Raw genomic sequence first — 14,654 nt, forward strand, 5'->3', positions numbered from 1 at the left:
GTTGTGTTCCGTCTGTTTGAACAGCCCCTGACCTGGACTCATAGTCTGAGCCGCTTCACCACCAAGTTCAGCCAAATAACACTGCTATCTGTGAATAATGCTATACCCTACATACAACTGTACTGAATAAAAAAAACAATGTGGTATTTCGCTGTTATTATGAAGCTTGAGTCTGGAGTAGTAGGAATCAGTGCAAGTGTAACACCATGTGAACTGTCTGTTGAAGCGTTTTCCCCCCTCATTTTACTTATGACTTAACATTTGAGATATGGACTGACTAAAACTTTTTTTTAATTTATTTTATGCACATTAGTTGAAAATGAAATGCTCTCTTTTAACACCCAGTATAGGAATGTTCTATGCAATAATATAACTGTGCTGAATGGTGTATATATTTATTGTGCCCTCTTGTGGACCAAGGATACAACGTCAATTTTAAAATCAACTGACTTTAAAATTTGAATATTAGTTCATATATATTAATATTTATATATTTCATTTAAAAAAGTACGATACATTTTCATGGTTCAGTCAGTACTGTTTATTTTTGTAATAAAGTTCAGAACTATTTTACTTTGAGTGTTATTTTTTTCATTTAGTATCAATAAAAAAAATACTGGTTGATTAATCTGTTATCGGCAGGTACTTAACAACTTAGTTATCGGTTAAATCCACTATCGGTCGACCTCTACATTATATTAGGACTTAAGTTCTAAGTCTAAGGAACAAGAATGTGCAAAATGTTTATATATGTACATGTACCGTGTAATGTGCTCAAGAAATACGTTTTTGTTCCAAGGAGCTAGGACCATCCTGAGGTGAGATTTTGAGGTTTCCGTAAACAGCTGTATAACCAAAATTTGTTATGTGCCATGACACAAAGATGGCCGTCATGGTTAAACCAAGTAAAATAAAAATCAAATTTTTTTTCCCCATTCTGATGGTTGATGTGAACATTACATTTACATTTATGCATTTGGCAGATGCTTTTATCCAAAGCGACTTACAGTGCACTTATTACAGGGACATTCTCCCTGGAGCAACTTGGAGTTGGGTGCCTTGCTCAAGGACACAATGGTGGTGGCTGTGGGGATTGAACCGGCAACCTTCTGCTTACCAGTTCTGTGCTTTAGCCCACTATGCCACCACCACTCAGACTGAAGCTCCTAACCCGTATCTGCATGATTTTATGCACTGCACTGCTGACATACGATTGGCTGATTAGATAATAACATGGATGATTGTTGGTGCCAGACGGGCTGGTTTGAGTATTTCTGTAACTGCTGATCTCCTTGGATTGTCACACACAACAGTCTCTAGAGTTTACTCCGAATGGTGCCAAAAACAAAAAACATCCAGTGAGTGGCAGTTCTGTGGATGGAAATGCCTTAATGTTGAGAGAGGTCAGCGGAGAATGGCCTGACTGCTTTGAACTGACAAAGTCTACAGTAACTCAGATAACCACTCTGTACAATTGTAGTGAGAAGAATAGCATCTCAGAATACTGTTCTGAGATGCGGGTTGGTGCTGTTTTGGCAGCACAAGGGGGACCTACACAATATTAGGCAGGTGGTTTTAATGGTGTGGCTGATCGGTGTATATTGAATCGTTGTAATATCGAATGGGGAGGTCTGTGGCAATTACCAGCCCCATTAAAATGTTAGTCTATATAAAATATTGCTATTAAATTCTCATAACAGCAGACGCTAAATCATTGTAGAAAATCATTGACCACTTAAAATCATTGTGATGCTCATGATGTTGGTTTGTTGTATATCAGCAACAAAACATCACACATATTGTAAATATCTAATATATCAGCCAGCATTAGTGTGAAATATTGCTCCCTCAAAGCGAGAGTTTAAATGTGTCCATAATCATTTGTTTTGAGAATATAAATTTGAACCCCTTCTAGTCCATTTTCAAAGAGTGTGATGATGTTCCTGCTTTGTGCAAGGTACCACAACTATGTCAACCTACGTCATCCATAACAAGGCAGAGTCTCTTTAAATGTGTTCTCCGCCGCAGTATTTGCCGCAAGTAATGTGTAGTGTTGATGTTGCTTAATTGTAAGAAATCGGAATTAACCAGTTCAATCTGGCCTGTGATTAAATGCCATAACAGTCTTCAGAGAGGTTACTTTCAGTTGGTTGTGTTAAAATGCCTTCTGTTCTCATGCAGGAGTGAGCTGTGATGCATGTTTAAAAGGAAACTTCAGAGGGCGCCGATACAAGTGTTTAATTTGCTACGACTACGACCTTTGTGCATCTTGCTATGAAAGTGGAGCCACAACAACTAGACACACCACGGAGCACCCAATGCAGTGCATACTAACCAGGGTAGACTTTGGTAAGTAAAGCAGTCTTTTGACTATTCATCAGCTATAAGTAATGATGTTTTGGTGGTGCAATAATGGTGATGGTGATTGGGTTTTATCTAAACTGTCTGCAGACTTGTATTATGGGGGAGAGGCATTCTCAGTAGAGCAACCTCAGTCGTTTACTTGTCCTTATTGTGGTAAAATGGGCTACACAGAAACATCTCTACAGGAGCACGTCACCTCAGAACACGCAGAGACCTCTACAGAGGTGGTGAGTACACATGCCATCTTTGTTGAAAGTTTTAGGATGAAGCTGGTGTTGCTTTTGTTTTATTTATTTATTTATTTTTCAAAAAAATCTTTGCTGGCATTTACTCATGTAATAATTAAAGGTTGACCGATATATCAGTTTTACAGATCAATTGGTGCCGATAGTTTTTGGAACAGTTATCGGCAAAGGCGATGCAGATATTTTCTCCATTATCTCCATGTTCCTCTGTGGCCAGAATCCTTTACCTAATGAATATATAGGCGACAAAGATTTATTTTGTAAAAATGTACATATAGAGCATTGTAGCGGAGCCGATACTCTGGCACCATCACTGTTTATGGATAAATTAACAATTATTAATGCAACTGTGAAAAAAAAAAAAGATGCATATGAAAATTAACAAGCGATTATTGATGACCTACTATTGATGAATGATCTGCTGTTGATGAATAACTGCTCATACAGTGTTTATTAGCCCATATGACAATGTTTACTTAATAGTAGGGTTGTCACAATACCATAATCATATCTTATGATACTATACCAGCTAAAGTATCACGATACCACACGATAGTGTGTTAATTCTTAACACAGTTTGTCATAGCAAAGGTGGTTCTTAGAAACTAGCCATTCCACTTGTTGCTCCGGAAGTGGTGAAAATAACTGATGGATGAGCTGGGAGAAGGATCAAATGGACTTGTTACATAATACATTCTTAGTTTGACGTTAAAAAAAAAAAAATACTAAATCTTCACCGCATCAAAACCGCCAGTTCATATGGCAACGGCTTTAAACTTTTATTCCATTATTTCTGTGATTATTTGATTGTTGGTAACATAAAAATAAAGATATTGTAATGTTGAAAAGACTGTTTTGAGCAGCTGTTTCATTATAGACCTTTTTCACAGGCTGTGATGACATGTTTCCGCCTTATTTAGCAGCGTAAATCTAGCAAACTTTTTTAAATATTGAGTTTAAGTTTATAACATTATGCTTTGTGTTATATTACCCTGGAATTAATTTTAAAAAATGAATTACCACAGCTGTGAGGGGGTTTCGATTACAACTGCTGAAAGAGTGACAGTAAATTTGGAATCATCTCCTATTTTACTGTCTTAATCCACCACTTTCTATTTTTATTTTTTTTCTTCTGGAAAGTCATTCAAATGTAATAGTGGATTTTTTCTTTTGCTATTGGAGCAAATGGGTACGTGAAAATAATATTTGCTGTGGTCTGCTGTTCACATCAGCATCGGCATGTGAGTCTACCATGTTCATCAAGAAGAGAAAGGGGCGGAAGTGCTATTAATGTGTAAAAGTGACTGATGTTTATACACATTAAGGGGGGTTTCACAAGTCTTGTGTCAGCGCTGCCAAATACATTGTCTATGAAGTGACACTTTACACCAAAATGTTTTTCACACACGTTTTTACCTCACAAATTATGTCTTTGAGAGTTCAAAGAAACAAGAAATATAAAAAAACTGTCCAAATATATGAAGCCATATTGAATGTACATTTTTTTGTATTTTATTTTTTTATATATTACCTTGTCGTTTCCGAGTATCCAGAGACCCCAGTTACTGAATACATAATTACATTCACAAAGAGAATGCTAAGACCTTAACGTAAACGAGTCTAATGTAAATGTATAAAATCGCAGTCTTCGTTAACGACTAAAAATGTTTCAGTGACTCGTTCATAGCACATAAGATGCTCATCTAATTCTGCACAATTGTGCAGTTGATTTGCAATATTTAAATCTTTAAAAATAGCTGGAATTGGTGCTTTTAGCTTAAAAAATATATCCCCGGAAAACATGTTTGTGGACCGGTCTCACCATTTTTGCCCCTCATGAGTTTACATCCCTGTGGTAAACAGCAGCACAAATGCAGATTGCACCCGTTTGATTGATTGTACGCCTCTGAGCCCAGGCTAATGTAATCACACCAGTTTAATCATATGGGCGAAAGGGTTAATTGGTTATCTACCTTTTCCTCCACCTTAGTTATCGTTATCTGCAAAATCATAAAAACAATGATCGATAATATACATATGTGATGTGACATTCGGTAACAATAAGGGACCTTATGTTAACATTTTTTATTTAAGTCAAGATTTTCGGTGGTACCTTGATGCAGTCTTCACATAATGACAGTATATGATGCCTAATGTTTTGATTACCCCATTTTATTTTTTAATGTTTTTTTACAGTCTATAATAATATGCGAGACACTGAAACAAGAACGAGATGCAATGTCACGGCCGAAGTGAAGCTAAAGTGGATTAACTAAAAAATAGTTCCACTTCGAATACTCGGACACAAAATGACTAGGCCTAATGACTAGGTGTGAATAGGCCTTATGATTTGTTTGAGTTTTCCTAGGTGTGTGTTGTAAACTGCAGTTCATAGTACAGATGAATGATACCGTTAAATACAAAAGATGCATATCACCTTAAACTTTTTATCCACAGGCATGTTAGTGCAATTAAAAAAAACTGGCTTGTTACTCTGCAACTGTAGGCAATGACCTAAACGTATCATAAAGAGTTGTTGTAGTATGTAATGGTTCTCTGTCTCTCTTTTCCAGATTTGCCCAATCTGTGCAGCTTTGCCTGGTGGCGACCCCAATCATGTGACAGATGACTTTGCTGCTCATCTCACACTTGAACACAGAGCACCTAGAGATTTAATATCCTTTTATGTGATGCTAATTAAATTATGTATTTGCTCCTTTACACAATGTGTGCATATGTGCAAATCACCTCACAGATAACCTTGCCCATGTTTCCAAGGTTTATCGACTGTGCTTATCGGTTGCATGAGGTTTTTTCTTAAGGTTTTGTGACCATGGATCTTTGAGGATTTGAATGCAGGTGTTTTTGCTTTTGAGGTTTTTGTCTTTGTTTTGGGTTGATTTGACAGACATAGCAGAGAGAGCAAGCCAGATTCAAACTTGCATCACCCAGATAAGCACCACAGCTCAACAGCACATGCTTTTAACCACTTGACCATGGATCAGACTAAATTATTATTATTATTTTTTTTTTTTATGGTTATATTTGTGTATTCAGCACAAGTCATGTGACTTTATCCTCTTCAATGGCTGTGTATTAACCTTCTCAAGCAGTTGCTCCTTAACCAGCGTGTGCACGATGAGAGCAGTGGCGTGCGGCACGTGCGCCGGATGTTCCACCCTGGGCGGGGGCTGGGTGGTCCGCGGGCACGCAGGACTAACATGCACTTTACCAGCAGCTCTACTGGTGGGCTCTCCTCTTCACAAAGCTCCTCCTACTCTCCAAGCAATAGGGAAGCAATGGACCCCATAGCAGGTGTGTAATGTGTCGGGATGGGTTTAGGGGATGGACACACAGAATGCGTTCTTGCATTTCAAAACCCATAGATGGAGTTCAGTTGAATGGAGCAGAATGTTGGGGTCTCGGGATGTATTTTTAATGCTCAGGATTGTCGCAAGTTTTTCCTCAATAGAATGCAACAGTACCCGCCACTTTTCCGCCATCTTGGTTCCGCAAGTATTTCCTCCATTCATTTTTTTCATTAAAATCCATCATAAAAGAGTTCTAAGCCATGAACCAAACCAACCAGCACCGAGGTGAATCACAACATGACATTTGAAGCAAAAAAGTATTTGAAAATTTAATAAAAAGACAAAGGTACAAGACTGTGTACTTACCCTGTTTCATGAGGGAATGAACTACAATCCCATGAAGCATTGCGAATGAGTTATGCAAAATGAAAATGGAAATGTATAAACTACTGATTTAAAGTTGATGTTTATAAGAATAGAAATTACATTTAATGGTTAAATATTCACATACACACATATACAGTTGTGCTCAAAGTTTGTGTACCCTGGCAGAAATTGTGAATATTTATACAGTGATTGAACAGTACTGACTGGCATTTTCAAGGCTTTGGATATCTTTTTATATCCTTTTCCATCTTTATAAAGTTCCATTACCTTGTTACGCAGGTCTTTTGACAGTTCTTTTCTGCTCCCCATGGCTCAGTATCTAGCCTGCTCAGTGCATCCACGTGAGACCTAACAAACTCATTGACTATTTATACACAGACACTAATTGCAATTTAAACAACTAAGGAGATTGCTGAAATCACTGGAATTGGGTTAAGACCTGCCCAACGCATTATTAAAACCTGGAAGGATAGTGGTGAACTGTCAGCTTCACGGAAGAAATGTGGTCGGAAAATTCATAAACCAAATTCTTGGTTGCTTCAATTGGTCAGGTCTAGGCTCAGCAATGTTATGCGGCAATACATTTAAGTCAGCTGACTACCTGAATGTACTGAATTACCAAGTTACCCCATCAATGGATTTTTTTTCTTCACTGACGGCACGGGCATATACACGGACGACAATGCCAAGATTCATCGGGCTCAAATTGTGAAAGAGTGGTTCAGGGAGCATGAGGAATCATTTTCACACATTAATTGGCCACCACAGAGTCCTGACCTTAACCCCATTGAAAGTCTTTGGGATGTGCTGGAGAAGACTTTACAGAGTGGTTCGACTCTCCCGTCATCAATACAAGATCTCGGCCAAAAATTAATGCAACCCTTGCAAAAAAAAAAAATTGTGACATTGCATAAGGTTGTCGAAACAATGCCACGACAAGTGCGTGCCGGAATCAAAGCTAAAGGCGGTGGAACACGAAAGGTAAAGTTTTAAAGATCATCCTGGCCACTCTTTTTCATATTATGAAAGTAAAGGTGGACTTTTGCCGTTAAGCTCCAAAATAACACAAAAATGGCATAAGACGCTGAAAAAAAACAGGAAGACACTATCCTTCAGCAAAATATGTTTGCCCCAAATGTACATAAACCAACAACTTAAACACAAAAAGATGCAAAGCAAGAATGCATCCTGTGCTTCGGCCCCCTTAGTCCTGACAATACTAGTGGTAGAACAATATATTGGTTTAACCGATTAATCGATGCCGATAGTTGCTTTTTGGAACTATCTGCAAAAATATGTGTAAGAATAGGAAAGACTAAGAAAGTTTTTTAACATTCTTTAAATCGATTTTAAAAACTAATGGCCGTTTAATCAGTTATCAACCTTTTCCACTATCTTAGTTATCGGTATCTGCAAAATCCACTATCGGTCAACCTTTAGTCAGTACCATTATTTACAGCACTTGAAAACGGTATACGATATTTGTGTATTTCTCTTCACAGTTCATTTTGTTTGTTATCTGGCTTATGGATGGTTTTCTACTCTGTTGGCACAAGTGTTAGTTAGACTGTCTATCGGTTTCAATTTTACATTTATTCACTCTCCCCTCTTTTCTCTGTTTTCATCATCAGAGTTACTCTCTCAGCTGTCGGGTGTGAGGCGCTCCGCAGGAGGGCAGCTCAACTCTTCAGGCCCCTCTGCCTCGCAGCTGCAGCAACTGCAGATGCAGCTTCAGCTTGAGCGTCAGCAGGCGCAGGCGGCGCGTCAGCAGCTGGAGACGGCTCGCAATGCCACGCGCCAGCGCAGCAACCCTAGCAACATCAGCGCCAGCATCCCGCCGCCCAGCACCGCTACAAACACAGCCATGACTGAGAGCAACCCACTGGCCTCACACAGCTCCCAGTTCCTTCTCACACGGTATGGATCGGAGTTGCTCAAGAAATCCACCTACATGATGAAATTGTTCAGATCACATCATTATTCTTAAAGGGATAGTTCAACCATAAAATAAGTCCCTTTAAAACATTCTGAGAGATATTGATCTGGAATGTTGTTGTTTCTTGGATTTATTCTTAGTTCTTATGGATCAAAAAATATCATCCCCATTTTAATTGATGTATTTTGTAATGTAGTAGTCACATCCTCTACATTTACCTCGACCAGGTTGAACGAGCCGAAAATGTCGGAGGCGGAACGGCAGGCGCTAGAGAGCGAGCGCGCCGACCGCAGCCTGTTCGTACAGGAGCTGCTGCTGTCCACGCTAATGCGAGAGGAGAGCTCATCCTCTGATGAGGACGAAAGGCGAGACTTTGCTGACTTCGGCGCCATGGGCTGCGTGGACATCATGCCTTTAGACGTGGCTCTGGAGAGCCTTAACCTGAAGGAGAGCTCCACAGGCAAAGAGCCTCCACCACCTCCTCTTTGATGATATCCCACCACCACGCAGACAATGTCCTCTGTGCTGTAACTGCCAATGACGGTGGGCAAAAACACAGCTCTCTCTAACGTTTTTTTTCTTTTCTTTTCTTTTTTTTTTTCGGTGAGTGTAATTTCAGGTCTGTCATCTTTGTTACATTGTATAAATCCATAAAAGGAGAGCGTGAGGGGAAAAAAAAAAAAAATCAAAATACATCAGAACAGGCGTGTGAGAGAGTGAGCAAGCAAGAGAGAGAGAGAAAATAAGAAATATAAATATATATATATAAATAAATATATATAAAAGTTGATAATCAATTCCACAATTTTTTTCCTTTAGCAGGTGAGCGTAGGTATCCGTGGCAGACGTCAGCTTCCTGTGTCTTGCAAAAAGGCTCTCCTTATAAATAATCCACATTCAAAAACTGAAGAGGAAACCAGAGACCTTCTCTAATGAAGCTGCTGTGTGTATTTATGAATATTAATGAATAAAAAGTGCTTGGATGGTTTACCATAACTACTGCATGAGGTTATTTGCAGCGTGCATGATTTTTAATGACCTTGTCATTAAAAAGGCAAAAATATCCCAAAGCTTTCTTTTTAACTTTTTCTTTTTAAGGGTTACTCGAACAGAAGTGGGTTTTCGAGTGATATATCTCAAATTTTAGGTTTTATTTAATTTTTTTTAACAGAGATCAAAAGCAAAATTGAAAGAAAAACAACAATGCGCTTTTGTCACTCGACTCCAATTTGCCCTTCCTCATCTGCGACACTATTGGATGTTCGAACACATGGTCTGCCCTGATTGGCCAAGGCAAATTAACTTATTAAAGCAGTGGTTCTCAACTGATCTAAGTTGCAGGTCTGTTCCGATAGGGCAGAAAAAAATGCTAAATGCAAGCAATAAATTGCAACTAACCATATAATCGTGCATAGTTAGGATAGCAAACTAAATGGGCTTTGCAAAACTATTAAAAGGAGAAAAACCCCCATATCTATTGCCGTCAAAAGACGCGCATACAATCAATGTTTTTTTTTTGTTTTTTTTTTTAATGCAAGCCAAAGCTAGGCAAATTACTGACTTCTGTGGAACACAAAGAGTTTAGGCAGTATGTTATCCTCAATCACCATTCACTTTCATTGCATTTTTTTTCTCGATACAGTGAAAGTGAATGGTTACTGAGTCTGCCTAACATTTCTATTTCTGTTTCACAGAATGAAATAGTCATGGCTATGGATCAATAATGATGTTACGGAGCCCCTTAGAGGACAGGAAGAAAATGTATTTTCTGAAATACTTTTACATTCCCTCCCAAAAAGTTTTGCGTTACCTCTCAGTAAGTTTTGCATTCCCTTGCAGTTCTTTTGGGTTCCGTCGCAAAACCTTTATTCATTCCTTATGGAAAATGGTTTAACTACAGTAACTATATTTTAACCATGATATTCGTGGTTAATTCTAGTAATAATCAGGGATGCAAACTAATTAACTTTCAGCTAAAGTAACCTTTTATTTAGCTAATTTGCCCAAATTTTCTACAATTGATTAAAATCACTTGGAAGGGTTCCTTTAAGCTTAGACATGTAAAAAAAAAAAAGAAGCTTTAAATAAAAAGAAAAAAAGTTTTACAAATCAACAGTTGTATATCTGGACAACTGCTATGACTTTCTCACCTTTTTTTTTTTTTTTTACCTCTCATGAGTTTGCATCCCTGAATAATATAGGAATTTTATTACCAAAACTATGATAATAAAAACCATTATTCTGCCAAAAAAAACATGGTTGGTTTTACTATAGTAATACCATGGTTAATTTGTGTTTCCTGCACTGCTGTTTAGCAGTGGCATTCCACCGCTAACTAATCTCCAGCGCCACGCAAAATACATTTTACCCGAGTTGTAAGTTTGCTGTTTGGTTGTGACGAGAAAACAAGAGTGTGTACAAAATAATGCCAAAACACATCTTTCTATTGGGCTGTACTCATTGGTTGTGCTTGAAAACAAACATACAGCACAGTCCGATTCACGAACAAATGACTCTTATGGTTCGGTTCTGTTGATTAATCCGTCCAAACGACTCTTGAGCGGTTACTGTGGTTACTGAATTCAAAGCGACACGTTAACAAATCTTTACAAGTCCTAAGCAAGAACTGTTTTGTTTAGGCTACTTAAAGGTTTATGATACTAAAATAGTCATTGCACTTGTTTCTTTGACGAAGTGTAAAGATACACATTTACATTTAATATAAAATAACTTTAAACATTAAAATGTTACCAAAGTAGTGTGTATATGTGTATTTTTTTTTTCATGGTTCTTGACCTCCTGAGACAGAGCGTGAATGCTGTGCATTTTCCATTTCCCTTTTTGATTTGTAAAAAATAAAAAATCCTTATAGAAATTAGTTTTCCTAAAAATTGATGGCAACTTAGGAGGACAGCAGGACTAAGTTGTACAATTTTAAATAATACCAAGCTATAGAAATAAATATTTTTTTTACTACATTTTTATGTTTCCAGGAGTGTTGGTGATTCATGTTTTTGAGACGATACAGACATTACATCAGAAATTAGCAATTAATTCTGATTCAAAGTTATGGCCAGCATCATCCAGTCATTGCCAGCCATGTTAAAATAAAATGATACATTATAAATTCTGAATCTGTGTACTGATTACCATTGTCCCATTTCTGCCAAACATGTTGAGTGTTCAAACATCATCTGCAGCCTGAAACTGAACTTTTGGTCAGACATTAGGAGTGAATGCACTTGGCTGCATAGAAAGCTGTAGATGCTCCCTTGCTCAATGTTTAGTGAATGACTTAACCTCCAGTGGTCTGTCTGCACTGGTCCTAGAACAGTTTAAAATGCACCTTATTTTCATCCTAACTCAATATAAAGTCTCTAAAAGCAGTATTTTTCAGCTTTTTGATGAGCCCACTGATTCTCAATGTGATAACGCACAGTAAATAAAGGATTTCTAAGGAAAAAATGCACTGAAGTACACATGAGTGTACATTGTTTTAGCAGCATGGCATTTTGCAATAAATCACTCAGATTTTTAAAAATGGCATGTCGGATGAAACTAGAGACTAATCTTTTGACTCAAACAGGTTTCAATGTAAAAATGTAATTAGGTTTCTTACCAGATGTAGCTTTGTTGGCGTTTCTCCCAAAGACGAACTCTGCTGTGGTCAGCACCATGTTGTTTTGTCACATGAAAGTTTAACCCTTTACTGAAAGCACAGAGTTTCCTGAACCAAGATCAGTCAGTTTAAATTCATTTAAATTATGCGGTGCGTATAGCGATGTGTACGCGGGGTCGCACGAGTTTAACACAAAAGGTTTACATGGTTACTGTTGGCTTACTATAGAGAAACCATTGTTAATTTTTGTTAGGGCAAGGTGTTTTTTTTTTTTTTTTTTGTGGAAAACATAGTTTTAAATACCAGACTTTTACCATAAATTATAGTAAAACTGTAGTAACCATGTTTTTTGGCAGAATGATTATTACCACAGTTTTAGTTTTCCTATATTATTGCTATGGTTTTACTAAGAATATCAGAGTTAAAATATGGTTACTGGAGTAAAACCATAGTACATTTTGTGGTTACTTATGGTTTTATAGTTAAGTATTATAAGTATTGTAGTTCAACTACAGGTAATGTATAAAAACCATGTTTAATTTTGGTAAAGTTTGGATAAGGGGATTGTGAGGGAACACAAAACAATAAATAATGACAGAATTGTACTTTTTGGGTAAACTATTCCTATTAATATGGGTCACGGGTTAGGTACTGTTTTGGGTTGCTGCTTGATGTCCATTCAGTGGCGTGTCCGTAACTCGGATCTTACGATCCAAGGTCCCCCCTCAGTTGTTTTTGCCTGTTACCTTTGTTTTGGCACGCTGTAGTTTTTCATGTACCTTTTCGTGTTGCCGTTGCGGGCCCAAGTGTGGCTGCCCACCTTGCCCTGCCTTTAGTTACGCCACTGTGTCCAATATAAATGAAGCAAAACCAGTTGATAAGCACTGCTTTAAAGAATGTCTTGTTGCCTATGAGAATAAAGAGTGTGTCCTCTCAAGAGTGTGAGGTGTCGACTAAAAGAGAACCTGCTTTATACCGTTTTAACTAGACGTTGATGTCTTAGTGTCTGTGTAACCACCAGATATACTCTCTAACTTGCGCACCTGTACAGACAAGTTAGGCTCTCCATTGTCCTCTTGCTCTACTCTTCACATATCTGCTTTTAATGCGCTCTTTTACGCCAGCTTCCTCTCTCTTCATCAGTAAAGGAGGTTGCAAGACTTGCCACGTTTGCAGGCTATTTGTTCAACTCTTCAAAAGTGTGACATGCTAAACTCTCTGCTAATAGACAGCACCTTCTATTTATTCAGGGTTTTTTTTTTTTTTTTTTTTTTTTTTTAAAATCTCTTTTTGTTTCTTTTAAGCCTTGTGATTGATCATGCCACCTCCATGCCTATACTCTTATCCTCTATGTAAAATACAATGAGATGTATATGGAATTTGTGCGTTAACTTTCATAATGAATCTAGGACATGGGCAGACTTTCTTTTTTTTAATGTAAGTTTAGAATACTACAATAAAAACAGCACACAGCTTTTGATGAAAACCAAACCCCATCCTCTTACTCTCTGTGGCTGTGGTCTGAATACTAGTCACATGTATCTGTTTAGAAACTTTTCTACCCATGTACCCCAAACCCTACTCCCTTTTCAGATTAAGTTTTTATTAGTACACGCAATGTTTCTGAAAAACAAAACAAAAAAGTGCGCTTCTCAAAGGTGAAGTGTGTAATTTCTAGTGTGCCAAGGCAAACATTTACAAAAACAACTAGATTTTTTTTTTCAAATAAATGTGTGGTAAAAAAGGGCTTTTCAGTGAACGCCCACTCCAATGGTGCACTTTAAATTATGCAATTGAGATGGTTTCCCTACACCCTCAAATTACTATTATAGTTATACATTTCTGAATATTTAGCAATACAATTAAAATATATTGTTTATATGCTTATCAATAGTTTGATAAATTTCCATCGTTTTTAATTCCGTTACATCATTCGCCACAATCTATTACTTTAAAGACTAAAATACTTGGCTTGTCAATTGCGTGTCCACCACAGGCAATATCACAACGAACGCAGCTAACAATAGTGAAGCCCTTAAGCCTGAAGATACCTGATACCTTTTTTTTTTTTTTTTACCTGCAAGCCATGGTCGCTTTGCCAAAATAAGTTTCGTGCAAACTATGAATTTGTTCATGTGAATCGCAACTTGGTTTTGAGCAGCTGCCGCTGTCACTTCCAGCTATTGTTAGACCTCAATATTACCCTTGGGATGCCTTTCATGCCTTACAGTGGCCTGTCTACCAAAATAACCTTTTGTGAGCAACAACATACATAAGGAAATCATTCAATGTCATTAAGATACAATGGAGACGAATTCATTTTTTGCTGTATTACGGTAGGAATGTTGGAATTTGCAGCAGGTCAATGAATGACTTAAGTTGACTAGTTAAACCTCAAATATCACGCAATCCATGCACAACTTATCACGTGCCCCATTGAGAGCGAGAACCACCTAATCGCGACCACAAGGAGGTTACCCCATGTGATTCTACCCTCCCTAGCAACCGGCCACTTTGGTTAGGAGACCTGGCTGGAGTCACTCAGCACACCCTGGATTGGAACTAGTGACTCCAGAGGTGGTGGTCAGCGTCAATACTCGCTGAGCTACCCAGGCCCCCCCGTCCCTCCTTTTCTTTGAAAAAAGCCAAAAATTGTGGTTACAGTGAGGCACATAAAATGGAAGTGAATGGGAGCAATTCATAAATGTTAAAATGCTCACTGTTTCGAAAGTATAGTCACAAGATGTAAACGATTAATTAATCGAATTAATCACAATCGCATACATAAATGT

The 14,654-nt window shown here is 37.8% G+C and overlaps 1 protein-coding gene across 4 annotated transcripts in view; it reads left to right on the top strand.

Moving 5' to 3' along the window:
• The window catches only part of LOC127430774 (E3 ubiquitin-protein ligase KCMF1-like), a 52,824-nt gene that overhangs the window by 25,534 nt on the left and 12,636 nt on the right, over positions 1-14,654 (top strand). Inside the window, exons 2-8 of one of the 4 annotated variants that reach the window (XR_007895490.1) lie at positions 2,182-2,349; positions 2,452-2,591; positions 5,183-5,284; positions 5,747-5,924; positions 7,939-8,224; positions 8,471-8,786; positions 9,063-12,132. Coding sequence is in view for 1 of the 4 variants with exons in the window: in XM_051680830.1 (XP_051536790.1) it covers positions 2,182-2,349; positions 2,452-2,591; positions 5,183-5,284; positions 5,747-5,924; positions 7,939-8,224; positions 8,471-8,732 (1,136 nt within the window). In the remaining 3 variants the exon portion in view is untranslated. Of the gene's footprint in view, positions 1-2,181; positions 2,350-2,451; positions 2,592-5,182; positions 5,285-5,746; positions 5,925-7,938; positions 8,225-8,470; positions 12,133-14,654 lie in introns of those variants that run through there. The other 3 variants (XR_007895491.1, XR_007895492.1, XM_051680830.1) reach the window with 3 other exon arrangements.

The sequence above is a fragment of the Myxocyprinus asiaticus genome, chromosome 3, assembly GCF_019703515.2.
Source record: "Myxocyprinus asiaticus isolate MX2 ecotype Aquarium Trade chromosome 3, UBuf_Myxa_2, whole genome shotgun sequence".
NCBI lineage: Eukaryota > Metazoa > Chordata > Actinopteri > Cypriniformes > Catostomidae > Myxocyprinus > Myxocyprinus asiaticus.